Source organism: Plecotus auritus, assembly GCF_963455305.1.
Source record: "Plecotus auritus genome assembly, chromosome: 6".
In the NCBI taxonomy this organism is placed as follows: domain Eukaryota; kingdom Metazoa; phylum Chordata; class Mammalia; order Chiroptera; family Vespertilionidae; genus Plecotus; species Plecotus auritus.
This window is the reverse complement of record NC_137773.1, coordinates 23,121,842-23,148,750: the sequence shown is the minus strand read 5'-3', so window position 1 is coordinate 23,148,750 and position 26,909 is coordinate 23,121,842. Positions and strand designations below refer to the sequence as shown.

At 47.7% G+C, this 26,909-nt stretch overlaps 1 protein-coding gene across 4 annotated transcripts; it reads left to right on the top strand.

Moving 5' to 3' along the window:
* Positions 1–546: 546 nt before the first annotated feature.
* ADRB2 (adrenoceptor beta 2) lies at positions 547–18,965 on the top strand. 4 transcript variants are annotated; one of them, XR_013960810.1, is made up of 4 exons: positions 551–2,624; positions 15,108–15,396; positions 17,611–17,714; positions 18,457–18,965. XR_013960810.1 is itself a non-coding variant. In XM_080672189.1 (3 exons), the coding sequence occupies exons 1-3, from the start codon at positions 779–781 to the stop codon at positions 18,496–18,498; spliced, it is 1,329 nt and encodes a 442-aa protein (XP_080528315.1). In that variant the 5' UTR covers positions 549–778; the 3' UTR covers positions 18,499–18,965. The 4 variants fall into 4 exon arrangements, 2 of the variants coding, with proteins under 2 accessions (XP_080528316.1, XP_080528315.1); XR_013960811.1 differs by having other exon boundaries at positions 555–1,961; positions 17,999–18,872; XM_080672189.1 differs by lacking the exon at positions 15,108–15,396 and having other exon boundaries at positions 549–1,961.
* The last annotated feature ends 7,944 nt before the right edge of the window (positions 18,966–26,909 follow it).

Below are 26,909 nucleotides of genomic sequence, written 5' to 3'. Positions count from 1 at the left end.
TTGGGCAGGGTGACTTTGCGCCTTTCGGCTTCGGAGCTCGCCAGGGTGTTTGTCGGTGCGCTGGACGGGTGTGTCTCCGTCGATGGTTGTGGTTCCGTATAAGCCCGAGCATGTCGGTCGGGGTGCAAGTGTGCCTGTCGGTGCGTGTCTCCTTGGGCACTCGCCTCTGTTTCCGAATGTGGGGGAGTGTCCGCGTGCCGCCCTCTGACCTGAGATCTCAGTCCCCACAAGCGCCCAGGGCGGACAGGTAGCAGCCACAGAAGAGCCCAAACCTCCCAGGTTGGCTGTAAGCGTGCCAGCCCCAGCGCCATCCCTCCGGGGCCAGCCAGGGGAGCCAGGAGGGGTGGTGGCCCGCCCGCCTGACCGGAGTAGCTGGGCTCCGCCCGGGCCCGCCCCAGGAGGGGGCGGGAGAGGGGAGGGGAGGGGAGGGGCAGGAAGAGGTGGGGGCCTCGCCCCTTTGGAGAGGCCGGTGAGCCATTGGCGGAAAGTTCCCGCACGTCACCTGGGAGGCAGTTCCTCTAAAGTCCTGTGCACATAACGGGCAGCGCGCACTTGGAGGCGGCTGCTCTAGATCTCAGGCTGGGACTGACGGGCACCGCGAGCCCAGGGCACCCCACAAGCTGAGTGCAGGACGGGCTCCCACCACACCCACCCCACGGCGGCTGAATGAGGCTTCTAGGCGTTCCGTCGCTGGCCGCAGCGCCCAGCCGAAGGTCCGCCCTCTGAGGCGCGGCCAGTGCGCCCGCAGCCCTTGCGCTCACCTGCCAGCCTGCGCGCCATGGGGCAACCGGGGAACCGCACCGTCTTCTTGCTGGCGCCCAACGGAAGCCATGCACCGGGCCAAGACATCGCGCAGGAACGGGATGAGACGTGGGTGGTGGGCATGGCCATCCTCATGTCGCTCATCGTCCTGGCCATCGTGTTTGGAAACGTGCTGGTCATCACAGCCATTGCCAAGTTCGAGCGTCTGCAGACGGTCACCAACTACTTCATCACCTCCTTGGCCTGTGCTGACCTGGTCATGGGCCTGGCGGTGGTGCCCTTTGGGGCCAGCCACATCCTTATGAAAATGTGGACTTTTGGCAATTTCTGGTGCGAGTTTTGGACTTCCATTGACGTGCTGTGCGTCACGGCCAGCATTGAGACCCTGTGCGTGATCGCAGTGGATCGCTACTTTGCCATCACGTCACCCTTCAAGTACCAGAGCCTGCTGACCAAGAATAAGGCCCGGGTGGTCATTCTGATGGTGTGGATCGTGTCAGGCCTTACCTCCTTCTTGCCCATCCAGATGCACTGGTACCGGGCCACCCACGACGAAGCCATCAAGTGCTATGCCAAAGATACCTGCTGTGACTTCTTCACGAACCAAGCATATGCCATTGCCTCCTCCATCGTTTCCTTTTACCTGCCCCTGGTGGTCATGGTCTTCGTCTACTCCAGGGTCTTCCAGGTGGCCAAAAGGCAACTCCAGAGGATCGACAAATTCGAGGGCCGCTTCCATGCCCAGAACCTCAGCCAAGTGGAGGATGGCAGGAGCGGGCATGGACATCGCAGGTCCTCCAAGTTCTGCTTGAAGGAACACAAAGCCCTCAAGACTTTGGGCATCATCATGGGCACGTTCACCCTGTGCTGGCTGCCCTTTTTCATCGTCAACATTGTGCACGTGATCCAGGATAACCTCATCCCTAAGGACGTTTACATCCTCCTAAACTGGGTGGGCTATGTCAACTCGGCGTTCAACCCCCTTATCTACTGCCGGAGCCCAGATTTCAGGAGCGCCTTCCAGGAGCTTCTGTGCCTGCGCAGGTCTTCTCTGAAGGCCTATGGGAATGGCTATTCCAATAGCAATGACAAGTCTGACTATACAGGGGAAACCAGTGGATATCACCTGGGACAGGAGAAAGACAGCAAACTGCTGTGTGAGGATGCTCCGGGCAGGGAAGACTTTGTGAATCGTCAAGGTACTGTGCCGAATGATAGCATTGATTCACAAGGGAGGAATTGTAGTACAAATGACTCACTGCTCTAATGCAGCTTTTCTACTTTTTCAGACCCCCTTCCCCAACAAGACACTAAACAGACTATTTAACTTAAGTGTAATAAATTTAGAATGAAATTGTATAGAGATGTGCAGGAGGAAGAACATCCTTCTGCCTTTTTTTTATTTTTGTAAGCTGTAAAAAAGAGAACACCTATTGGAGTGATTGTTTCTTGTACAGTTCAGTTCCTCTTTGCATGGAACGTGTCCGTTTATGTCTGAAGGGCTTCTGTCCCAGAGGACCTGGGGCTGCTATGTTTTGATGACTTTTCTGCGTATCTACCTCATCAGTCAAGTATTAGGGGTAATTTATTGCTGCTGGTAATGTGTATCTGAAGGAGACCTTCCTTCCTGCCCCCTCGGATGGAGGATCCGGAGTATCCTGGACCTGACAGCTGTGAACACGCTCCTCTTATTTGCTGAAACAGGGTGTTGTAGGCAGGCATTTCAGGGGTAGCTTCCGTTGTTTTCCTGAGCAAAGTCTAAAGTTTACAGTAAATAAATTGTTTGACCATGACTTCATTGCACCTGTTTCTCCAAAACCCCTTGACTGGAGTGTGCTTGCCTCCCCCAATGGAAACCACAGGTAACTATTTGTAATAACTGCCCGGTGACTTAATGTGGAATGGCACAGGAATGGCATGCCCTGATTGCTTAACCCTTTCACTTGCTTTTGATTCTGTCGCCTGCAACCTTGGTCTCTCCTGATGCTAGGGCCCCAGATCAGTTCCGCCTGCTCCCGGCCGAGCTCGTCTCACTGGTCCTATGGTGATTACTCTTTGTTGTTACATCAGAAACACTGACTCATGGACATGGAGTTAGGAGCATCTGTTGTGTCCCTTCGTGCACCCCCACCACCCACCTTCTAGTTCTACTTGCTTAATAGCTGCTTATATTTATTGTTTGGCTGTGTCTCGGAGTGGGGCTCTTTGTGCTGCACCGGGGCTTGGCATTTGAGGGATAAGTCAGAAGTTAATGTAAAAAAAAAAAAAAAAAAAAAAAAAACTACTAAACTTCACCCTATAATTTCAAGGGAAACTGAAAGGACATAGGTCAGAGGGAGAAAAGCTGGAAGCCACTTAGCTGATGAACACCCCATGACCTAGAAACAGGGTTCTAATCCCTCCTCTTTCTTTACTTCTGTCCCCTTTCCTTTCTCCCTTACACTCTTCTCACTTTAAGATAAACCAAGATTTCTCAACCTCAGCACTAGTCTTTAGACCAGGTAGTTGTCTGTGGTGGGGAATGTCCTATTCATTGTCTGATGTTCAGCACCATCCCTGGCCCCTACCCATGAGATGCCAGTAACACCCTCTGAGTTGTGACAACCAAAAATGTCTCCAGACATTGCCAAAACCCCCTCGAGGGGTGAGATTGCTCCTGGGAGAGAGCCACCGATATAACGCAAAAATCTAAACAGATTTCTAGATTCTTTCTGATTAAGCACTTAATTTTGCGCAGCCACAGGGAAGGATTTTTCATGGTTCACCGGTGAGTGCAGACCCTGGGCCAGTGCTCTGTTCACTCCATTCTGCTGCCTTCCGAGCGCACCTTCCAGCTGCCCAGATACTGACTATGGGCTGAACGGTTGGGGAGGGTTTATCAATGGAAGCCAGGCCTGGGAGCTGTTACTGCCTGTTTGTGGAGAGATAATGCTGTTAGAAGGCGCATGAGGGAAAATCACAAAAGTAAACACATTTCTTCTCTCACCCCCTTTCTATTTTTGCCTGTGTGTCTAAGCCAAGGCTTGGCCCAGGTTTGACCGGGTGGAGCGCCCTCCTTGGCAACGCTAGCCTGGAGATCAGCCTGCAGGGTTCATTGCCATTTCACTCGCTCATAAAGCTGATTCCACTTTTCTCTTCCCTTCTGTCCCAGCCACGGTCCCCAACCAGAAAAGCATTGACCCCTCCTGCTTCCTGTCAGTTCAGTGATGGGTGCCTGGGTGAGCACTGAGCTCTCAGGAGAAACTTGGGTGCCTATGATTTTGGAATGTACCATGGAGAATTGAAGAGTGTCTGCCATTCAGCACCTTTACTCTTTCTCCAAAGGCTTTCATACCTGTTATCACATTCTTCTCCTGCTCTGGGCCCCACACCCAGAGATGCAGGCAGCTTCTCTAGCCAATCCCCACCTCCTCATAGCTTCACGGGATCTTGGACTTGGAAGAGCCCATAGAAAGCATTCGACATCGGCAGAGACCAAAAGCCTACAAGGGGGAATGGCCTGCTCAAGGTAAGAAGCCAAGGACATGAAAGATGGGGCTCCAGCCAGGGAACCCGGCTGTAAGGAGGTCCGGGAACTGGTGTATTCTGTTCGCCACATGCCCATTGAATTCTTCCCTTACCCTCAATTGTGGAGGCTTTGACCTGGGGCTGTCACATAACAAATTCATTTCAGTTGGGTGTGTTTATTGCTTTTACACAAAATTATTAACACAAAATTCAGGCAATAAACAAACCTGCTGTAGGGACAAGAGAAAGAATGTTCTTTGACTCAGCAAGAGTCCTCAGCAGATATCGGTCAGCAATTAGGGAATTCTACTGTATATGCTTGTTTGGTTAGAGGAGCATCTGATGTAATGTCAGTTAAAAGTTCGGCTATGAATGTTAATTTAGATTCCCCAGTAAAAGGGAGTTTAGCCATATCCCTGTCCTTTTAAGAATACTTTAAGAATGTTGATCAGTTTTAAGGGTCTTGACAAGCAGGAGCATTATATGCATGTCTCAGTCCCTTGCTCTCTGCCCCCTTTTGTTTCGATTTGTTTCTTTTGGGGCAGGAATTTGTCAGTGTCCCTCTGTGCCTCTGTTTGCTGACAGGTTGGTTACATAAGGTCTGTGTTGGCTTCATGGTCATAAAGTTTTCTTTGTCTGGACAGCAAGTCCTCAGAGTCTGTCAAATGAGAACCTTATCCTGAGATGCAAGTTGACAGGTGTGCAAAGTGGCAGGACAGGGTGGGTCCTCCCCCACATACACCCCCCCCCCACCTCCCCACTCCCAGATTGTTATTGGGGGAAGGAATCTGGGGAAAAGGAGCTTGGAAATAGGAACTGTCATTACAAGATGCTTATAATCCAGTGAACCTACTGCCAAAGGCAGGCTAGTCCAGAATCAGCTGGGGGCTAGTTATAGAGCATCTACTGTGTGCAGTACAAGAAAAATATAGGGTTCAGTCTCCGCCTCCTGTAGCATCATATTAATAATATTAAACAGATCCTTTGTAAGGAATCTTGCTGAATGTTAGGGACTGTGCTAGGCACCTTTTTAGGCATTAAGTCATCTTGACAACCTTCTGATGTAGGTAGCATAATTGTCCTCATCTAACAAATGAGAAGACGGAGGCTCGGAAAGGTTAAGTAACTTTCCAAAGCCACACAGCTGGCCAGTTGCAGAGTCAGGACTGGAACCCAGGACCATGTGAGTCCAGCGCCCATGGAGACCAGCACACATGCAAACCAGGAAGCAGCATGAGGCAGCTTGTCATCTGCGCCAGGACAAATGTAAGAACTGGAAATGCAATACCTTGTTGAGAGAAGAGGGAGAGTGCTGTGGGTTGGGGCACGGAGGAATGTTCCCTCCGAAGCATGTGACTGCATGGTTGCTGGGGACTGGGACAGGGAACCAATCACTGGCATGCCTAGTTCGCTTCTCTGAATCTTTGCTTTGTCTTTTCATCAGAGAATTAGTCCAAACTGAAAAGAGGATGTGAAACTTTTAAGCAAGCACAGGGTAAAGCAGAAGCACGGCCCGCCTCATGTCCTGGCAAATTCACTTTTGGTTCCAAGGCTGGGAAGGTCTCTTAAACCGAGCACTTAGCTGAACCTTATGGAAAATGTGCAGGCCTATGTGGCCCTATAGGTGTGTTACCCATTCTGAAGTATTCTGGGCAAGGGAGATAGGTGATCTGACAGCAAAGAGCAAGGAGTGGCAATGCACTTTGAATGAGACTTTTCATTGGCAATTTAACGTACACTAAATTCAGCTCTGTACTAATCCCTACCTCATTGACTGTGCAAATATAAAGTGAAAGAGGCATTTTTGACATACCTAAGAGAACAAACTTCCCAAGCACTTTCAAGAACTTGAGAAGTACGGGTGTCTTATGAATAATAGGAGCCAAGGTGAGGTGAAAAGAATCCTGGATCTATCAAATGGCCTGTGCAGGTGGTTTCTAAGCTCTCCGAATATCTATGTCTATAGCGATGTCAAGATAATAGATATAGATATGGATATGGGTATGGAAATGGAAATGGATATGGATATTGATATGGATAGATATAGATATAGGTATATAGATTTAGAGGCTAAGTAGAGACAGCAGTTTATATTTTTAATTAGAGTTGATGACATTTATCATATAAATAATGGTTGAATATCCTGGTGGAGGGTCAGCCTGCAGAAAAAGACTATTGGTACATGATAACTGCCTTCAGATATTTTCAAACCATCGGAGGGAGAAGAGCTTTTCTGTTCTGTATGAAAACCAGAAGGCAAGCAGAACCTCAGAGGAAGGTAGATTCCAGCTCAGGTGAAGGAAAGACTTTTCTAAGAGTGAAATAGGTTACCTATCAGAATAGTGAGCCTCCTGTCATTGGGAGCATTCAAGGAAGCCCACATTAAGTTCAGTGTAGGACGAAGCACGCGGAGTTCCTGTGCTGAGCGGGAGCGGGACTCAGCTCCTTTCAAGTCTGTGAATTCTATGTCCTTGAAAACAATAGACCTGAATGTTTTTAAAAAGTATTCAGACCGTTCCCTAATCCCAGCTACGCTGCTCCCAATTCAATGGGATTTCAGAGGTTTCGCTGCATTCCTAAACAGGAAGACCTCCAAGGGAAATCAGATCTCAGCGGTCTTTGGCCCTGAAAATCCAGAAATAGAGCAGGAAGGTTAAGCAGTTTTCCAAACTATTAGACCTTTTCATCAGCTGCTCTTCCCATGCCTTTTGCAAATGACCTACTAACTCCCAGAGAGAGACTAATGAGAGCTGCACAGTCCTGTCTGCAAAGGCTATTACATCCTTCCCCACCCTCGGAATCATTGCACTTCCTGTGGTCTTTCCGTCACCCTCACGGCCTGGAAGGAAGGGAGGCAGGTCCCTGGCCAGCACCAAGCACTTCGGAGCACTCTGGTCTCAGAGCCTGAGACTTGGAGTCTGGCTTAGCCAGCTACTAATTGGGTGGGCAACCTCAGGCAGGTCACTTCCCTGCTCTAGGCCTGTCTCATCATCTCTAGTGAGAAATACCTGGGTTGACATCTGTAAGATTTCAGGAAGTCTTCAGTGCTGCGCATCTGGCTTCATTGCTTTTATTTTAAAAGCACTTTCTTTTCCTTATTAAAAAGGTAATAGAACTCATTGTAGAACATTGAAAAAATTATGAAAGCACAAAATGAGCTCAATCACAGATAACGTTACCGGCTAGGCACAGCCATTGCCTGCGATGCGTATCCTCCCAATCCTTGTCCTAAGCATGGCTAGACAATGTGTATAAATACATTTTTTAATAAAAATGGAATTAGATTATTCATAGAATTTTAAATCCACCCCTAATGCTTTTACATGCCTCATTGTGTGTATTTTATGTATAATATGTTCCAGGTATGATAATTCCTACCGGTCTACTGGCCTAGCAGGAACAGTGGTCAACAATTTCGAATTATCACCCCCAGAGCATCTAGATTGGGAGATCTGAGCTGTGGCTCCAGAATCTGCATTTTATATCCCACACATGAGTGAAATCATATTGTTCTTAGCTTTTTTTTCTGACTGATTTATTTCACCTAGCATAATGTTCTCAAGGTCCATCCATGTTGCTGCAAATCTGAAATTCATGAACAGAAACAGCAGTGTGGTAGTTGCCAGATGAAAGCGGGTAGAGGGAGAAGGGGGTCCTAATATAAGGCGACAGGAGAAGATTTGACTTTGGGTGGTGAGCACACAGTGTAATATACAAATCTTGTGTCAGAGAAACCCACACCCAAAACTTATATATGTTCATGTTGACCAATGTCACCTCAATCAATTTAACAAATAAAGACTGTATATATATTTTTTATATCTGCATTGTAGCATGTTTGCCCGTTTTTTCCTACATGGGTGGTCCATGGACCACATTTTGAGGAACAGGCTTACAGAGATGCATTTTATAAGTTAAACAGAATGCTCCCCCCCCCCCCACCCCTTGCCGGTGGATGAAAAGATGTTTCTATACTTGTCTCTCTGAAAGCACACTCGCTGCACCTGGGTTCTGACTGTGAAAGCACACTCTCGGCACCCGGGCAGGCTCTCGCTGCCTTGTTATGTGCCACTGTGCCGGCCTGTGGACTTGTGTTAACATCCGTCTACTCAAGTTATATGATGACCAATCCCTGCTGTTCGAAAAGTGCAGCAGCGGGTCTCTAGTCCATAGAGCACCTCTTGCGATCGTAGTGGCTCATAATTATATTGGTCTCCATCTTATTGGAAAGGAAACTGAAACGTAACGGAGTTAAGTTGTCGAAGATCACAGGACTCATTGGAGTAGAGCCAGGTGTGCAGACCTGTGCTCGAGGTCAGGTCAGAGAGGAGAGAGGCCCTGCTGGGAGGGTGTTTCTTACGGGTGCATTTTGGTGATTCTCCAGGGATTTTCCCAGAGAGGCCGGGTTAATTTCTGAGCTTGGAACTAAGGGGTAAGCCCATGCTGTTTAAGTAGGTTGTGGCTAAGTAGCAGCTAGGAAGCCAGGCTGCCCTGAGAGCTGGCAGCTCGGTGTCCTTCACCTGAGTCAGCTCAGCAGGACTGAGCTGCCCCTGGCAGGTCGGGGGCAGAGGAAGGCACCTGTACCAGCCCACGGCTTTGCGCTGAGTCAAATCACTGCTTTTGAGTCAGGAAACCCTTGACATCTGGAAATGGAGTGCTGTTCCCATTTCTCTGCTCAGGTCTGTGTCAACATCTCAGGTTTCACATCAGAGCTTATCAGGGTGGGATGGGCACTGAGCGGGCCCTTCACGTTGGAGCCTGGGTGGCCAGAGGCGGGTCAGCCATGAGGTAGGACCGGGGCCAGGCGAGGACCATCTCGTCTGCTTGTTCCATTCTTATTTTTCCAGTGCTGTGAGGGGAAGACTGGAGTTGCTGAATGTGTTCATTTATCCAGAAAGCGAAAATATTTGTGAAAATCACAGCAGCAACACCCATGACAAAGCAAAAGCGGAGTCCCGGGGAGCCCCCTGTTTTTTTTCCTGCCCTCGCCATTACTGATCTTGCAGCCCGGCCTTGTGTCCCAGAGCACAGCTGCCCTTCCTGGGGAGTTGCCCTCACCATCCCCATTCTGTCTCCATTCTCCTGCCCACTTTTCTCTTTAGAAAACGCCTATTAGATGTTTCTAAATATTGCAGACAAGCCTGCTTTGTTTGGTTTGTTTTGTTTTGTTGGCGAGGTACTCACTGTTCTCGTGAGATGTATTGCACCCATAAGCCTGTTCTGCCCACAAACAGTCAGGATCCCTTGCTGGTTTACGTTCCCACCGTGTTTCTCTAGAAATCCAGCTGCTCACCTTGCTCCCTCAGCCCGAGAGAACGGCTCAGGCTCCAGGGCCCCGCTGGCCAGCCTTAGAAATCTCTTCCTAAAGGACCGTGGAAGGGCTAGTGGGGTCAGTTTTGGTGTAAATCTCCTGACAGTATTTTATTTTACTGCAGTAGGTCCCAAACCTGGCAGAGCCCCAACAGTAGTTGGGGGAAAATTCTGAGAAAATGCACATTCCTGATGCCCCTCCCCCTCTCCCTGCACCCTCTATCCCCCACCCCCACCCCTGAGATTCTGATCTAACAGGCTGTGGTTGAGGGCCAGCGATTGGGTTTTGCCACAACTTCCTCTAGAGGAGGTGAGTCAGGTGCTCTGAGGATCGCATTCAGGGACCTAGAAATCACACTGTCTTCCCCTTCCCACCCTTCCCTGCTCAAAAGGATGTAGGATGTAGGCATGGAAAACATGATCCCGTACAGCTGCGGGCATTCACCAAAATAATGCTGCTGCAAATCAACGGAATTCTAATTTTCCTGTTATCAAATAAAACAATGTAGATGAAAACAATTTAAAAATACAATGTGACTAGAGAGAAGGAAGGTGATAATCAAGAGCCTTGAGCAATCAGGCACTTGATTACAAATGTGTTTTGTGACAACAGTTATGCCTCCCAATAGCATCATTGTCACGTGGTCCCAGAGCCTCTGCCTGAATACCAGGAAGGAGCAGCCCAGGAAGAGAGGGGGATGTTGCTCCGGGATGGGCTCCTTGTCCAGTGCTCCTTGCTCCTGGACACTCTGCCTCGGTCAGGTCAGATCACACTGAGGTCTATGTGAATCAATTTGCCTAATGTACACAACCCGCCTACTTCAAAATCTGAAGGGGACCCGCCCAGCTGCAGAGAAGAGTATGACTCATACATATACATACACCTCCCAAATAAACACACTGGCACACACACAGACTCGGTCATTGATGCCAACACCCATACCGACACAGATACCCACATGCATTTTCACATACATGTATGTTCACTTGGAGGTTCTTCTGTGTCTACTTCCATACGAATATGCACATCCCTAGAGGACACAGATACACTCGGGTCTAATCATTCTTCCTTAGATAAATACACACACAGGGGTTCCCAAGCATACTTCCGTGTGCTCCGAATCAGCAAACATGCCATGTGTAGTAGTCATGGTCCCACTGCTACCTAAGTGCTACGTAAGGGCAGGCTCATACTGACCCCTCTTCCTGGGTAAGTATATAAACCCTTAATTCAATGCATGTCCACTGTGTTCTTCCCGAGTCTGTGCGTAATGGAGAGAAATTTTTTGAAAAATCATGCAAAGCTGCAACTGGGATAGGTGCTAAGAAGGAGATACAGGTGTTTTGGGGACATCTAAGATGGAGAGCTCAGTAAAGGTTCTCCCGGAGAGGTCAGGTTTTGGCCGAGAGCTAAGGAAGTCTAGATCCGTGGTCGGCAAACTGCGGCTCGCGAGCCACATGCGGCTCTTTGGCCCCTTGAGTGTGGCTCTTCCACAAAATACCACGGCCTGGGTGAGTCTATTTTGAAGAAGTGGCATTAGAAGAAGTTTAAGTTTAAAAAATTTGGCTCTCAAAATAAATTTCAATCGTTGTACTGTTGATATTTGGCTCTGTTGACTAATGAGTTTGCCAACCACTGGTCTAGATCATTTCTAGAGAAAGAGAGAAGAATATGCCACTCAGGGAGACAGGCACTTGCAAAGGTCCTGTGCTGAAAGGAAACCTCTCATAATAAGAAGTTCTAAGAGAAGGTCAGTGCAGCTGGTGTGCAGAGGGAGAGCATAGCAGGTGCAGGATGAAGCTGCCAAAGGGGCCAGGGGCCACACCTGAAGGGCCTTGAGGCCCCATTAAGGTCTTTATCCTAAAAGCATTTAGGAGCCATGGCTATGTTTATAGCAGAGATCCTATTTGAACTTGGAGACGATCTCTGAAAGTATGCCCACTCATACAAAAGCATTCTTGGGTAGATCGGTGCACACATATGGGCTCACAGGCACACTGTGTGTTTCTTAGAAATGCATGCTTACATATGAGTGTTCACTTGCAAATGCTGCCTCAGTGAACATACCCATATGTATTATACACATGGTGTATATAAATCCAGTGGGCATTGGATTTATACCACCCTCCTCACAGGGTACCATCAGAACTAGGCTTGTCCTTGGCGAGGGATGGGGAAGTGGCGCATCAGAGCAGAGCCCTCTGACTTTGGAGCCTTGGGCTTTGCGGCTTGGCCTCATGCGTGAGCCTCCAGCTCTGCTCCCCCTTCTCTCGGCTCAGAGCACCCAGTGACAAGGTGGGGTTTCTTCCAGAACACGATCATTGACTATTCTTGGCCCAGGCAAGGAGGGGAGGATGGGCAGGTCGGGTTGCATAAAGATTGCCTTGTGCCTTCCCAGAGTCATAAGCAGAACCTCTGCCCAGCTCCAAGTCCCGAGTGCTCTTTGCAGAGAGTTGGCAACAGAGATAAGTAAACAGAAGGATGGGAATCAGAGGTCTGTGGGTCCTGGTGAGGACCGTGTGGGGCTGGAAGTAGTATCCATAAGGGACCACTACGGGGAATGTGACACTGGAGGAAGGAACAGACAAAGCCCGCAGGAAAGCCCTCTTCAGGCACGAGGTCTGACTCGGTCCCCTGCTGCCTTGGCTCAGCAGACTCTTGTACACACATGTTTACGCATTAAGGAATTTCCCTCCAGTGGGTGTAGCATCTCACTCAGAGGAAGTAGCAAGTCACTTAGCAGCCACACACCCTGCCTTATTTTCCCTCCAATGCATTAGAGCTACACTTGTGTACATTTGGCTCCTGTGTACCAGCAAAGCCAGCAAGGGCCTGGGCCAGGCCAGAAACAGACTCGGGGTGAACATTCAGGCTCACCTGTGGCCTTACATCTCGGGGCCATAAAGATGTTCCCAAGTGGATTTGCATAGTCCAAAGACTTCTGCCCACGGAGAGTGTATGTCTTCAAGTGTGCGCTTGGCAAATGTTTTCTTCCATGATTAAAAGGAATTATATAATGTAATGTGACGCTCCTTTTATTTTGCTTCAGGCTGTGCAAGGAACATCTTTCTTTGCTCCCAGTTGGGTGCTATTTTGTGCTCTCTTGGCAGCAACCTGCCAGATCCATCAAGCACCGAGGGCCGGAGCACTGTGCTCAAGGGGACACTGTGTCGTAACTCTCCTTCATATTGATCCAGCTCTTGGCCATTCACAGGGGGCTTTTAAATCTGCCGTCTTATCCACTCCTCACAAATCTGAGATCAGCCTGGTTGTTCCCATTTCCTAGACAAAAAGACCGAGGTTAAAAGACTTGCCTAAGGGCGTGGATTGGGCCTTGAACTTAGATCTTTATACTTATCCTCAGGAAGCAACACAAGTTGGACTGCACTCTACTACCCTCCTGGGACCTAGAGCTCTCCTTGCTGCACTTCTCTGCATTTTATCTTATAAATAAACTAGAGGCCCGGTGCACAAAATTCGTGCATGGGTGGGGTCCCTAGGCCTGGCTGGCGATCAGGGCCGATAGGGGCCTTCCAGCCGCCAGCCGAGCCCTCCCTTCCCCAGCTGCTGGCTGCCGGCCAGGGCCTTCCTTCGTTCCGTGCCACCCCCGGTGGTCAGTGCACATCATAGTGAGCGGTCTGCTAGTCGAACTCCCAAGGGGACACTTTACATATTAGCCTTTTATATATATAGATTCAGGGTTAACACCCCCCCACCACCGACACACACACACACACTCCCAGCAATGAAGCCACAGCTGTCAAGCTGTAGATAAATAATCTCCTGCTCCAGGGACAATCCCCAAGATGCTTTCAATATTGACAAGCCCCAAGCGTGGGTGAGTTCATGTTAGGAGGGGGCAGCGTCCAGTTCTATCAACTATGTCTTAGAGCAAAAACTCCAAGTCTTTCTGGTCTCATGTGCCAGACACCAGATGCACGTTCACCAGGTCAGAGTGATGGGATGCTGTGTCCTGCTTCCTATACCTGCCCCACCACTGAGGCTGCCCTTGTTCACGTTGCCTAATTCCTCTGGATCAGGATGTTTCTGTGGGAAGACCCAGTGTGATCTGCCCCACTCCCACACCCACTGGGCACAGGCCAGCCTGCTGCAAAGGGCCAGGTTCCACACCTCGATAAAAATTGCAGCCTCCCGGAAGTATTTCAGCTTCTGGAAAACGGCTCGTGTTTGGCTGAAATGTTTTATTTTAGTCATAGCAATTAGATGTTCTTGTTTTGTACATGCATCTTCCAACGGAATTGGCTTTGACACAGGTGAGCAGGATTTAATGGGTCTGGGAAAACGTGGGGTAGATGACAAATCCCAACCGCGAGGAAAATTCCCATTGGCAAGCTCTCCTTTTCGGAGCATCAGCTTATCTGGTTTGCTTCGCTTTCCAAAGTGTGAGTAAGTCATTAATTCATTTATTCAAAGCTCTTTGAACATGTACATATGCCGGCACCGGTGCCGGCTACCAGAGGTACAACCATGACCAAGGTAAACATGGTTGGTCCCTATTTTTTTAAGCTTCTTACAGTCGAGTGGAGAAGACAGACAATGTGAGGGGATTATAAATGATGTTTGGATCAAGCTCCCTAATACCAACACCAGAGAAACTTAAATATACTGATGAACAGGGGTGAGGGAGGGGAAATTGGTTTCTGGATTTAGCCAGTGGGTTCAGAAAGCTATCTGGTACGTGTCAACCGCAGACTGACCACTAACCGTTCAAAACAATGTTACTATTTTCCTTTTAAAAACATGACCGGGAAAAATGGAATTGAAGGTGGCTCCCAAGGTCATCAATTGTCTCAGTCATAGTCCACCCCTGGGCTACTGTGTCCAGTTCTCAGGGAAACACGTCTTTGCAGGGAAGAAGGGCATTTGGGCCGTTCTAGGCTTGCCAGATTTAGCAAATAAAAAGACAGGTCCTGCAGTTCAACTCACATTTCAGATAAGCAACGAGTTCTTTTGTCATGTATGTTCTGAATATTACATGGAAGATACTTATACGCCCCCCCCCCCCAAAAAAAAAAGATGGTTTATCTGAAATTCAGTTTAAATGGACATCCTGTATTTTAATCTGACGGCCCTACTAGAGAACAGGAGCTAAGATTCTGAGAAAACCCAACACTTTGTCCTGAAATAAATAGTTGAAGGAGCCTGGCTTTTTAGCTTGGAGACAATGATAGAAAGAACCTGGATTTGTGTAGGGAAGCATTTTCCAAACAGCATTTCTAACGGTCTATATGGAAAACAGTAAGGTACATTGGGAGAAAAAATAAAAAGTGTGGGAGGTCAAACACTCGGGAAACATTGCACGCCCAGTATTTTCTGCTGCAGCTCCCACTCTGCACAGCATAGTAACAGTTGTGAACAAACAGTCTTGCAGGAAACGTACCTGGTTGACCCGCTTTAACCTAGCATGCCCACAGAATGCTATTTGTGGGCTTTTGTCTGTTTGTGCTGATGTGTTTGTTTAGAGAGGACACCTATTAACGGCGGGCAAACTTCTTACTCTGCTCAGCACCCTTGGCGGGACCCCGGCATAAAAAGTGAAAGTTGTCTTCAAATGATCTCAAGTGCTGCTGGGAGGAAACCCGTGGAGCTTTTGCAAACCAAAGGGCAGACCTGGACCCAACGCACAGGCACATCTGGGCAACAGTTGAACACTAGAACTTTCTAAACAATGCAATAGTCTACAAGGTCATCAGCTTCCTGTTCCTGGAGACATTAAAGCAGAAACGCAATGCCATCGGGGCCACTAGAGGAAATTCCTGCCCTGGGAAGGACATTCTCAGGGCCTGCTCTGAAAGGTGTGTACACATAAAACATAAGGCGGCTTCCTCCAGCAAACTGTCTTTAAAACTATGTCCCAGGCTCTATTTCTCTTCTGTAGTCCGAGTCCAATCCTTTGAATTCGCTCCTACTGCGTTCCCTTCAGAGCTATGGACCAAACCCCTCAAGGTCAGTCCTTGCCAGCAAATGATCTTTGCTCTGCTCTGGGCCTCTTCATAGCCAGGCCCACCACCATGGCCTTGGCTGCTAGGAATCCCACCCTGAGCCTCTAGGTGGGGCTTATAAACCTCAGATGCAACAGGGAGCTCACAGCTGAGCTGAGCAGCCCAGAGAAGGGTGGGGTCTGAGAAACCTGGCCCCACAGTCCTCTAGGCTTGTGAGACTTGCCCTCCCCAACCACACAGTGTCCACAGTGGAGTCCAGATCACCACATAGCTGAGGCACGTGGCATAATAGAAGAGAGCAGAAGGCCAGATCCCAACTCTGCCACCTTCCTGAGTCTATGACCCGGACACATTTCTATAGTATATTTCTCTCTGGAAAAAAAGAAAAGAAGTGATACACTGCATCAGAGTCTTATGGAAATTAAAAGAGATTAAAAGTACATAATAGACTCAGCAGAGTGGACATTCAGTAAATGTTTATTTAATGGATGATTGTGACCATGACAGCAAAAACTGTCCACGAAGGTAAAGCTCTTCTTTAGAAATTCACTGATTAGCGTGCCAAGATGTCAGGCCCCTGCCCAGGCCATAAGCTGGAGATCGTCTAGCTCTCTATCCCCGTTCCTTTTAAGACTCTGTGTTTGAGAACAGAAAGTAAGGCCTGTGCTGCCCTAGCCAGTTTGGCTCAGTGGATAGAGCGTTGGCCTGCAGACTGAAGGGTCCCAGGTTCAATTCTGGCCAAGTGCACATGCCCAGGTTGTGGGCTTGATCCCCAGTGGGGGTCATGCAGGAGGCAGCCAATCAATGATCCTCTCTTATCATTGATGTTTCTATCTCTCTCTCCTTTTCCCTTCCTCTCTGAAATCAATAATAATATATTTTTAAAAAATAGAGTAAGGCATGTGTACTACAGCATGCTTCTTTCCTTACGCGGCCTAGAAAGAGCACTGGCCCTGCGTGGCCCGTTCTGGATTTCAGTAGCTGCAGCCTCATCCATTCTGGACCCCAGTCCTCATCTTCAAGACAAAGGGGTTGGACTAGAGTTGCTTCTAGGTTCTGTGAACTGTGCCTTTGAATTGGGGTGGTGAATGCAGATATTTAAGTAATATTAAGGGTCCATAGTACTTAATGGGGAAAAAAAGACCTCTCACCAAACTAAAGCAGCATGCATGCGTGTGTGTGTGTATGTGTGTGTGTGTACATGGCAACACACAATATACACAAGGGGCTTTGAAATCACTTTAATTGCCCCCTGCCATTGGGCCTGAATACAGGTTTGGCAAATAAAGAGTTGGACCCAGACTGAAGGAGTGAGATGAGCCCTGACCTCCAAATGGGAAGAGCGGGGTCGGAGTCCCAGCCCTGACTCTGTGGGCAGAGCTCCCTCCCCATCTCTAGGGAGTGGCACCGTCCCTCCCCATCTTCACGTGAGGGGCGTGGTCTCAGCATCTCCAGGCTCCGTGTCTTGGGAAAGAGCCTCCGATCTATTTTCGTTGGATGTTCATGCTCTCCAGGAGGATTACCATCAGGCTGACTCAACCCGGGCTTATTCCTTTTGTCTGATCGCTCTGCTTTCCTAAGGCAAGCTCCGCGGCCAATTTTAGCCCTTCTTGGATTAAGGGAGTGTCCAAATGAAGGTACTGGAGCATTTGTCACGGTTTCTGCCCAGGATGCTTGCCTCCCCCTCCCCACCCCACCCCACCCCGACGCTCCCTTCCATCTGGCACAGGCACAGCCCTCCTGCTCCGTGGATGACACGCTAAGTCGAGTCTGGTTTTCACATTAGCTGAGAGGAGGCCCTGAAGTCAGAAATCCTTGGCACATGAGTCTTTTGGTCTCTTTGTGCCTTATTGCCCCAACTATGAATAGGCGGAGCTCGCACTCTGCCTCCCTGGGTGCGCCCCCTCCCACCCCCCGCAGAGGTGGGCTCATGCAAGGTGGCCCTTCCCCACTGGCAGGTCCCTGCTTTCACAGGGGGGCTCACTTGAAAAGTCACAGCCCAGGGGGATTCTCTAGTAAAACAAGGTGTCTCTCTGTCTCTCCGCTTCCACACCTGGCCCCCTCCAGACCTCCTGCATCACCACCCCCGTGCACTTGCTAACACGCAGAAGTCAGCCTTGCTGAAGAGCCTTCCGTGGCTCCTATTGCCTTCAGGACAACGGTCTCAGCAGGTGAGTTTGCAGGAAGCACAGAGGAAACTCACTGCAAGAACGACACTGCCCACTCCCCACAGACCCCTGCAGGCACTGTGTACCTCACGGGGGCCTTCCAGGTGCGAGGCGGTGTGCTAGGGATAAACAGAGACAGAGGCTTGAGCCCTGTGTTTAAGAAGCTTAAATATGTTTTTCACAAAACAGGTCAACAGGTACACAAAAATAAGGTTTATTTTAATGTTTAAGTACCGGAAGTGCTCTTAGAAATCACTGACCTTGCCCAACTGCCTCTCATTTTACAGTAGTGGAAACTGATGTCCCAGAATTGGCAAATTATAAAGAAAAACTTGTCTCATGAGAGGTCTCCTTGCTTCTACGCTGCCTCCACCATCAGGAGCCCCTCTGCACTCTGCAACCAGAGCCATCTGTGTGAGCAGCATGTGACCTGGTCACTCTCATGAGAAAGCTTTCTGTGGCCCCCACTGGCCTACAATAGAAGCCAAAGTCTTCCCAGACCCATGGTGCCCAGGGTGGTCAGGTCCACGCAGCCTGGCCGTTTCCTGTGATAAGAATGTCCTTCAGTTTCAGGACTAATTGCCCCTCCTCAGGGCTGCCCTCCCTGACCATCCATGCAAGGCAGGTGCACGGCCCCCTCACTCCCTTCCCATCACCCTGATTGGCTGTGTTCACAGCACATAATACCATCCACATCCTCTTGTTTACTGATTTTTCTTCTTCCTTATCTGGGTCAACTTACTAGAGGCTAAGCTGCAGGAGGGCTGAGATTCGCCTCTATCACTAGCACCTACAACATACTTGGCTCACAGTTGACACAAGAAGTATTTGCTGAATGACTAAACCAAGAAATGAATACACATCACTGGAAATTTGAAAATGTAGAATAGCATAAAGAAGCAAATAAAATCACTCATACTTCCTCCTTCTGGATATTACTTCTGTGAATATTTTGGAGTATTTTTTCAGATCTTTTTTAATGTATATGTATGATGTATAGTGTGTATTTAACAAAAATTATAATTATGTTAAATTATGGTTTGTATCCTGCTTTTTTTCACTTATTATATTGTATCTCCACATGTTGTAAAATAATCTTTTAAAATACCATTTTAAGTGCTGCATACAATTTCATATGAATGTAATAAAATTAATTTAAGCATTTCCCTATTGTTGGACATTGATAACTTAATTTTATCTTCTAATTTATCTACTCCCTGCCCAAACCATTCTAATAAAATTTGGTTTTTAAGATACTTCTGGTAACTGTTCCTCACTGTGAGTAGTTGGGTAAAAGAAAGTAACATCTTTCTTTCCAGGAAATGTCAACAGACCAATCCTTAGTTTTGTATGTTTTCTATGGTCTCTCTCAGTGGGGATTGACTTAGTTGATGATCTAGTTACTAAGTGAAAAATAAGTGGTGAGTAAAGGGTTGCGTTTCTAAGACTTCCTGTTTGCAAGAAACCAGTTGACGTGCTCATAACTGAATGATGTGTGTGGGGATTGGAGGCCGATCCCCATGACATCTACTGCAGATTCTTGGCCCAGGGATGTCTTCCTGTTGAAATTAATGAACACACAGGTACAGAAGATCCAAGAGTTCCCTAATACTCATAGACATAAAATCTTTGGGGACAGAATGAATATGAAAGAACTAACCCCCTCACTTTTTAAGAAAAAGGATACTGAGACTCAGACGCAACCTCTTGGCCAAGGTCTCATACAAAAAAATGGGGGAGCCTCTCACCTCTCTCCCCTTCCCCTGCCTCCCTCTGTCCCGTTCTTCCTCCCTTTGAGATTAATCTTTCGCGAACTAGACTTCAGAAAAGATTTCACAGAGCTGGACGAGATCTTAGAGATGAACCCCTCCAATCTCTTCATTTTTGAAGATGAGGAAATGGAGGTCCAGACAAGGGAAGGGCGTTGTATCAGGTCACCACACCACGGGCTTGTGGTGGGGCTGAGATGAGAACCCACTTCCTCTCCCTTCTCATCTATTGGCCTTCCCACTGCCCCAGCTTTGTGGGCCCTATAAAGTCAGCACTTAGTAGTGTCTGTCCTTGGGCTGTCTTTCCTTGAATGCTAAGAAATCATGTTATTCCACATAGAGAACTGAGAGATCAGAGCCTTCCATTAAAGCCAGCCCACATTTACAGAGTACTGGCCGAGGGCACAGCACTGCAGTCGTGCTGAGAATAAACCAGCACCTACCATGAAACGTCCCTCTGCCATCATCCCCCACCCCCCAGCAGCACTGTGCTCCTGCAGAGCACGGGGACCCCCTTCCCGCTCTTTCCACACGGCTCGTGTGATCTTTGATTGTCAATCTCTCCCACTAGATGAAGCTTCTGAAGGCAGAAGCCATTTTTTGCTCTTTGATTTCTCAGCACTCTATGCCCTATTTCAAGAATCAGTGCCTGGGACATAATAGATGCTCCATAAATATTTGTTGAATGAATGAATGAAACCTAAATCTCCATATTCATTTGGTGGGGCTGCCATAACAAAATACCACAGACAGGGTGTCTTCAATAACAGATATTTATTTTCTCACAGTTGTGGAGGCTGGAAATCCAAGGTCAAGGTGCTTGCAGGGCTGGTTTCCTCCGAGGCCACCCTCCTTCCACCACTTCACATGGGCTCTCCTCTGTGCACACACATCCCTGGTACCTCTCTGTGTGTCCTAATCTGTTCTCCTAAGAAGAGCCACGCTCCAGCAAGAAATAAACTGCCCAAGGCTACATGGCTGGTGGCAGAGCTGACCTCACCACCTAGATTTCCCAACCCATGGTACACTCTGTTAAACTCTGCCTGCATAAGTATAAGAAAACACAATTTAAAGAATGTTTTTTTCCCATGTTTGCCCATGCTGTCCATCCGTTTTCACCTACTCTCTGAGTTTGGAAATTGTTCATTTTCCCAAGTTTCAACTAATCAATATCTTTCCATATGAAATAACTACAATGGTTCAAAATCAGAAAGATCCTAAAGAAATCACAATGAACGTAGTTCCCTGTGTGGCTTTGTAGAATGTGGCCAAATGGCTCATTGCTACATTTTAAAGACCAGAAGGACCTGTCCTTCTTATATCTCATAGACACTTGGCGATAAACTTAGAGATAAACTAAACAGCCACTCTGGCCTGGTTTGTTTTACCAAACAAATATATTAGGTCAGCAAACATCTACTGGTGCCTCCTGCATGCCAGGCACCGTGCTGGCGTCTCAAGATCCAAAGATATATCAGCTGGGTTCCTGGGAGAAAGGCTCTCACATATGAACACACGTACATACACACGCATACACGAGTCTATCTCACATGGTTTCTGCCCTGATTATAGCTCCTCATAGAGATGATTTCCCAGCCCGGGGATGCAGTCTGGCCCAACCAAGAAAACAGAAACCACTCTAGATCTTTCAACATAAGAAATGTAATACAAGGAACTGGATGCACAGGTGATAGAAGAACTGAGAAGCTATAAATGGGATGGTGAGGAACTAGAGATTAGCAACGGCAGAAAGAAACCATCGGAGGGACACAGGAGGAGGTGGTGTTACAAGATCAGGGCATGGATTTGGCAGGAGCTGAAGGCACAGAGCACATGAAGCCACTGATGGAGATGCCGCTGGAGAACGACAGAGAAGACAGAGCCTGCTTCTCGCCTCCTCTCCCTCTATTTCCTATCAGAGACTCCCATCAGCCAACCTGGCCTTAAAGCAACAGGTTAGGGTGCCTGGAACATGTAGGTCTCTCTGATGCAAAGCAGAGCAGGGGAAAACAAACAGGGGCGGACTGGCACCCTGGTGACCTGGGGTAAATCCCTTGTCTCTCAGTGTCTTAGCTTCCTCATTGGTAATCTGAGAAGAACAATGCCTTCCATGTTTATTGTGAGACTTACATGAAATAAAATACCTTCAAAAGCTTCAAAAGGCATGTATGCAAATGTAAGGGCTTTCATTACAGGTTTTAATCCCACGTGTTGTGAACTTCAGGCTCTACAAAGAAGTGTGGTAGGGTTCAGATATCATCAGGAACTTTGCAATGCCTTGCTGATTGCCTAAGGGAAGTGGCTCTCATTCTGTCACTCTGGCCCATCAGCCGTCAAAAACCACCACAGTCAGGTTTTGAATCAATTATCACATATCTGAAAGGATGTCAGAGCAGGCCCTCGAGTGTATTGAGGATCTGTCTGTGGCTTTGAATCAAAAAGTGACAAATAAAGAGGATTCTAGGAATTACTTCTAGAGCATTTATTCCACTCTGTTCGCTTGACAAAGGACCAGAGAGAGGACAGAATTTGCATGGAATTTGCACGCTATCAAACTCACAGACACACAGCCCCAGAGGAACCTCCCTCCTTCCTTGACTTTGGGATTTCAAATTAGTCTCATATGACAGTTTTTACTTTCAACTTCTCCTTCCTCCTTTCCCATTCATCCTTATGCCTCTTTTCTTTCGTTTTAGTCTCTTATTTTTCTTCTTTCTCATAATGTTTGACAACTCGATTTCATAGACTTTTTCTTCTCTACACTGATGGAGAACAAAAGCTTAGCACTGAGCCATGTCTATTTTAAATTAAGAAGGTGTGAACTTTTCTAGATAACTTAATTCCCCCTTTGATATTAGGTGTAAGAAAGTATCATCACAAACTCATTTCGCTGCCAACCTCAGGGCTTACTGTGAAAACCACATGGTACAATCGCTTGCTTTCTACTGGCAGAAAGTACAGGCCACGACCACAGCTTCTGACTGCACGCCAGGCCACCCAGGAGACTGGCGGTATTCTCACCCCAGTGGTACAAGGTGGCTTGACACTCTCAGCAAGATGGATCCTATCTTCTACAACTTTTTTAAAATTTTATTTTTATACTAGAGGCCCAGTGCACGGGGGCAGGGGGGGGAGAAAGGGGGCCTCAGCCCAGCCTGCACCCTGTTTAATCCAGGACCCCTTGGGGCAGTGGTTGGCAAACCGCAGCTCGTGAACCACATGTGGCTCTTTGGCCCCTTGACTGTGGCTCCTCCACAAAATACCTCGGCCTGGGAGAGTCTATTTTGAAGAAGTGGCATTAGAAGAAGTTGAAGTTTAAAAAATTTGGCGCTCAAAAGAAATTTCAATCGTTATACTATTGATATTTGGCTCTGTTGATTAATGAGTTTTCCGACCACTGCCTTGGGGAATGTCCATTTGCCAGACCGCTGGCTCCTGATTGCTCACCTGCCTGCCTGCCTGGTCATCCCTAACTGCCACCCTCTGCCAGCCTGTTGCCCCTAACTGCTCCCCACTGCTGGCCAGGTCGCCCCCAACTGCCCCCTCCCTGCTGGCCTGGTCACTCCTAACTTCCCCCATACCGGCCTGGTCACCCCTCACTGCCCCCACTGCCAGCCTAATCGCCCCCAACTGCCCCCCCCCCTGCTGGCCTGGTTGCCCCCAACTGCCCCCTCAGCCAGTCTGGTTGCCCCTCACGGCCCCCCAACCGGCCTGCTCACCCCACGCAGCCTGCTGTTCAGTCATTTGGTCATCCCTTGGGCCAGCCCTGGGTGGCTGGGGGGCTGAGGGGACTGGGGGACTCCAGAGGCAGGTTCATGGGGTGGGCCCCACCGTGCTGCGCGCCTGCCGCCCCGGCGGGGCTGAGGGGACTGGGCACCACCATCTTGTGGCTATGGGCGCTGCCATCTTTGAGGGTGTGACAGTCAATTAGCATATTCTCTCCTTATTGGCTGTGGGTGCTGCCATCTTTGTGAGGACGTGATCGTCAATTAGAATATTCTCTCTTTATTAGATAGGATTCTATTTTAACTTTTGTTGAATTTATGGAGGTGACATTGGTTAATGAAATTATATATTTCAGGGGTACAATTCTGTAATTCATTGGCTGTATGTTATATTGTATGTTCAGTTCACCACCCTATAACTTTTAATGTATCTCAGTGGCAAGTGACATTGGTCAGTAGATGACAAAGTTAAAGGGTGCATCCCTCACTTGTCAAGTGAAGAGATTGTGCTTTGACCATCTGTAAGTTCCCTTCTAGTGCTGACATTGAAGAAATCAGTATCCTTCCGCAAAAGAAGGCCTATTATGGTCAAAGAGGCACTAGGACAGTAAAAGCCCCCTAAGTGACTTGCAGAATTTCCAGTGGCCTGCTGTGCATTGACATTTTGCTGGTGCAGAGTCTGGGGCATCTTCAAATGTCAGAGCCAGAAGAACATTGATCATCATCTTTCACGAGTGCACTGAGGAGTCTGGAACCTGAAGCTTATGGGTACTCAGTGATTCCTTCAGTAGGAATTCACTGTGCCCCTGCCATGTGCCAAGCACTGTCCTGGGTCCTGGGGTACAGTAATGAATAATACAGAGGAGGTATCAGCCCTAACATATGCTAGTGGGGCGAAATGCAAAACAAGGAAACTTAAAAATAAGCAAGATAATGAATGTGTCATAATTGCTTGGAAGGTAATAAAAATATAATAGATTCATTCGCTTTATTCAATAGATATTGAATAATTTAGGGTGAAGGGGCCGACTGGTGCAAAAGTTGTACTTAAGATCTAAAGCTAGAGAAGAAACCAGCTGTGGAAACCAGGGTGTAAAAAAGTTATAGGCTGAGGGAACAGCATGTGCAAAGGCCCTGAGACAGGGAAGCATTTGTTACATTTAAAAAGTGGAGGGACAGCCAGTCTGGCTGGAATGTAATAAGGGAAGAGCAGTATGAGGAGTGGCTGAAGAAGTTAACCTCATGGGCCCTAGTAAGGAGTTTGGGCTTTATTCTAAGAATGGGAAGCCATTGAAGGGTCTTAATCAAATAAGTGACATAATCTGATTTGGCACTTGAAATAGTCCAGACAAAAAATGATAGATAAAATTAGTAACAATGGAGATGGAAAGATGAGGGTTTTGGGATATGTTTAAATATACAGCCTATAAGACTTGCTGATCCTTTGGATATAGAAACTGAGACTCAGAGGACACAAAGAAGTCATCTAGGCTTTTGAACAATGGGGCTAATGGACGTTCTGTTATGATGTGATAATGAACATTAGAGGTGGGTGGGATTAGAGAGACCAATTTGTGAAGAGAAACGAACATTCCAGGGAGCACAGCTTAAGAGTGTACAGGTATGCGGGTGGCATAAGAATTGGTATATTAGCCAGTATTAGCTATGCTTTAAGAGACATTGAGAACTTGAATTCAGCAATGGTATCCCACAGGTGTGATTTTTGGCCCTAAGGGACATTGGGCAATGTCTGGAGACTCTTTTGGTTGGCATGGCTTCAGGTGGGGCGGGGGTTGGGTTGTGGGGGGAAGGAAGGGGATTGAGGTTCTTTTAAAAAAAATTTTATTGAATTAATTGGGTTGATATTGGTGTACAATTCTACAATACATCATCTGCATACTATATTGTGAGTTCATGACCCAAAGTCAAGTCTCCTTCCATCATCATTTACCCTCCTTTGCTCCCTTTGTTCTCCCCCCATCTCCCTTTCCCTCTGGTGATCACCACACTGTTGTCTGTGTCTATGGATTTTGGTTTGTTGTTGTTTTTGTTTGTTTGTTTTGGTAGTCCCTTCAATTTTCTCACCCAGCCCTGCACCCCCCATCACCTCTGACATCTGTCAATCTGTCTCTGTATCTATGAATCTGTTTCTATTTTGTTTATTTTGTTAATTAGATTCCACATATAAGTGAAATCATATGGTACTTGTTTTTCTCTGACTTACTTCCTGCTGTCACAAAACTTAAGATTTCCTTGTTATTGTTTTTTACGGCCAAGTAGTAATCCATTGTATAAATGTACCACAGCTTTTTTATCCACTCATCTACTTATGGGCACTTGGGCTGCTTCCAAATCTTGGCTATTATAAATAACTAGAAGCCCGATGCACGAAGATTTGTGCCACAATGGGCCTTCCTTTCCCTGGCTGCTGGCATCGCCTTCTCTCTGGCCGGAGCTGCCTTTCTGCTCCAGCCCGGAGCTGCCGCCTTTCCGCCTTCCTATGCTACTCAGAGGCCCGGAGTGGCCAGGGGTGGTGCGGTACACCTGCATCGTCGCCATGGCGATGATGCAAGTGTCCTGCCCCACCCCTGGCCACTCGGTGCCCCTGTATGCAAATTAACCCTCCATCTTTGTTGGGTTAATTTGCATACTCACTCCTGATTGGCTGGTGGGCATTTCGAAGGTATGGTCAGTTAGCATGTTACTCTTTTATTAGGTAGACTAAAGGCCTGGTGCACGAATTCGTGCACCAGTGGGGTCCCTCAGCCTGGCTTGCGGGATCGGGCTGAAACTGGCTCTCCGACATCCCTGAGGGGTCCCAGATTGCAAGAGGGTGCAGGCCAGGCTGAGGGACCCCACCAGTGCACGACTGGGGCCGGGGAGGGAAACAGGAGGTTGGCCAGCCAGGGAGGGACCGCAGGAGGGCTCCAGGGCATGTCTGGCCCATCTCACTCAGTCCCAATCGGCCAGACCCCAGCAGCAAGCTAACCTACTGGTTGGAGTGTCTGCCCCCTGGTGGTCAATGCATGTCATAGTGAGTGGTTGAGTGGCCTTAGCATATCATTAGCATATTATGCTTTGATTGGTTGAATGGACTACTGGACGACCAGACAGTTAGCATATTAAGCTTTTATTATATAGGATGCTGCAATGAACATAGGAGTACATATATTCTTTCAAATTAGTGTTTCAGGTTTCTTCAGATCAATTCTCAGAAGTGGAATCACTGGGTTATAAGGCAGTTCCATTTTCAACTTTTTGAGGAAACTCCATATTGTTTTCCACAGTGGCTACACCAGTCTGAATTCCCACCAACAGTGCACAAGGGTTCCATTTTCTCCACATCCTCCCCAACATTTGTTGTTTGTTGATTTATTGATGATAGCCATTCCGACAGGTATGAGGTGATAGCTCATTGTGTTTTTTGTTTATTTTGTTTTTTGTGTTTGTTTTTGTTTTGTTTTCTACCTTATGGCACTTGGATTTTAACCAGAAATCCTCTGCATAAATTCACTTTAACTAAATAAGGAAATTCTCTATCACTGTGAGATGACAAACATTTTTTAGGAGAATGAAATATTCTCTCAAGTCTGGTTCTGAAAACATGCAGAGCAATTTACAGTGCAATAAGTAGAATGCTTACCCTGTTCTCAGACGAGAATAATTCCAGTGCTCCAAGCATTATGACCCATAAGAACGTTATG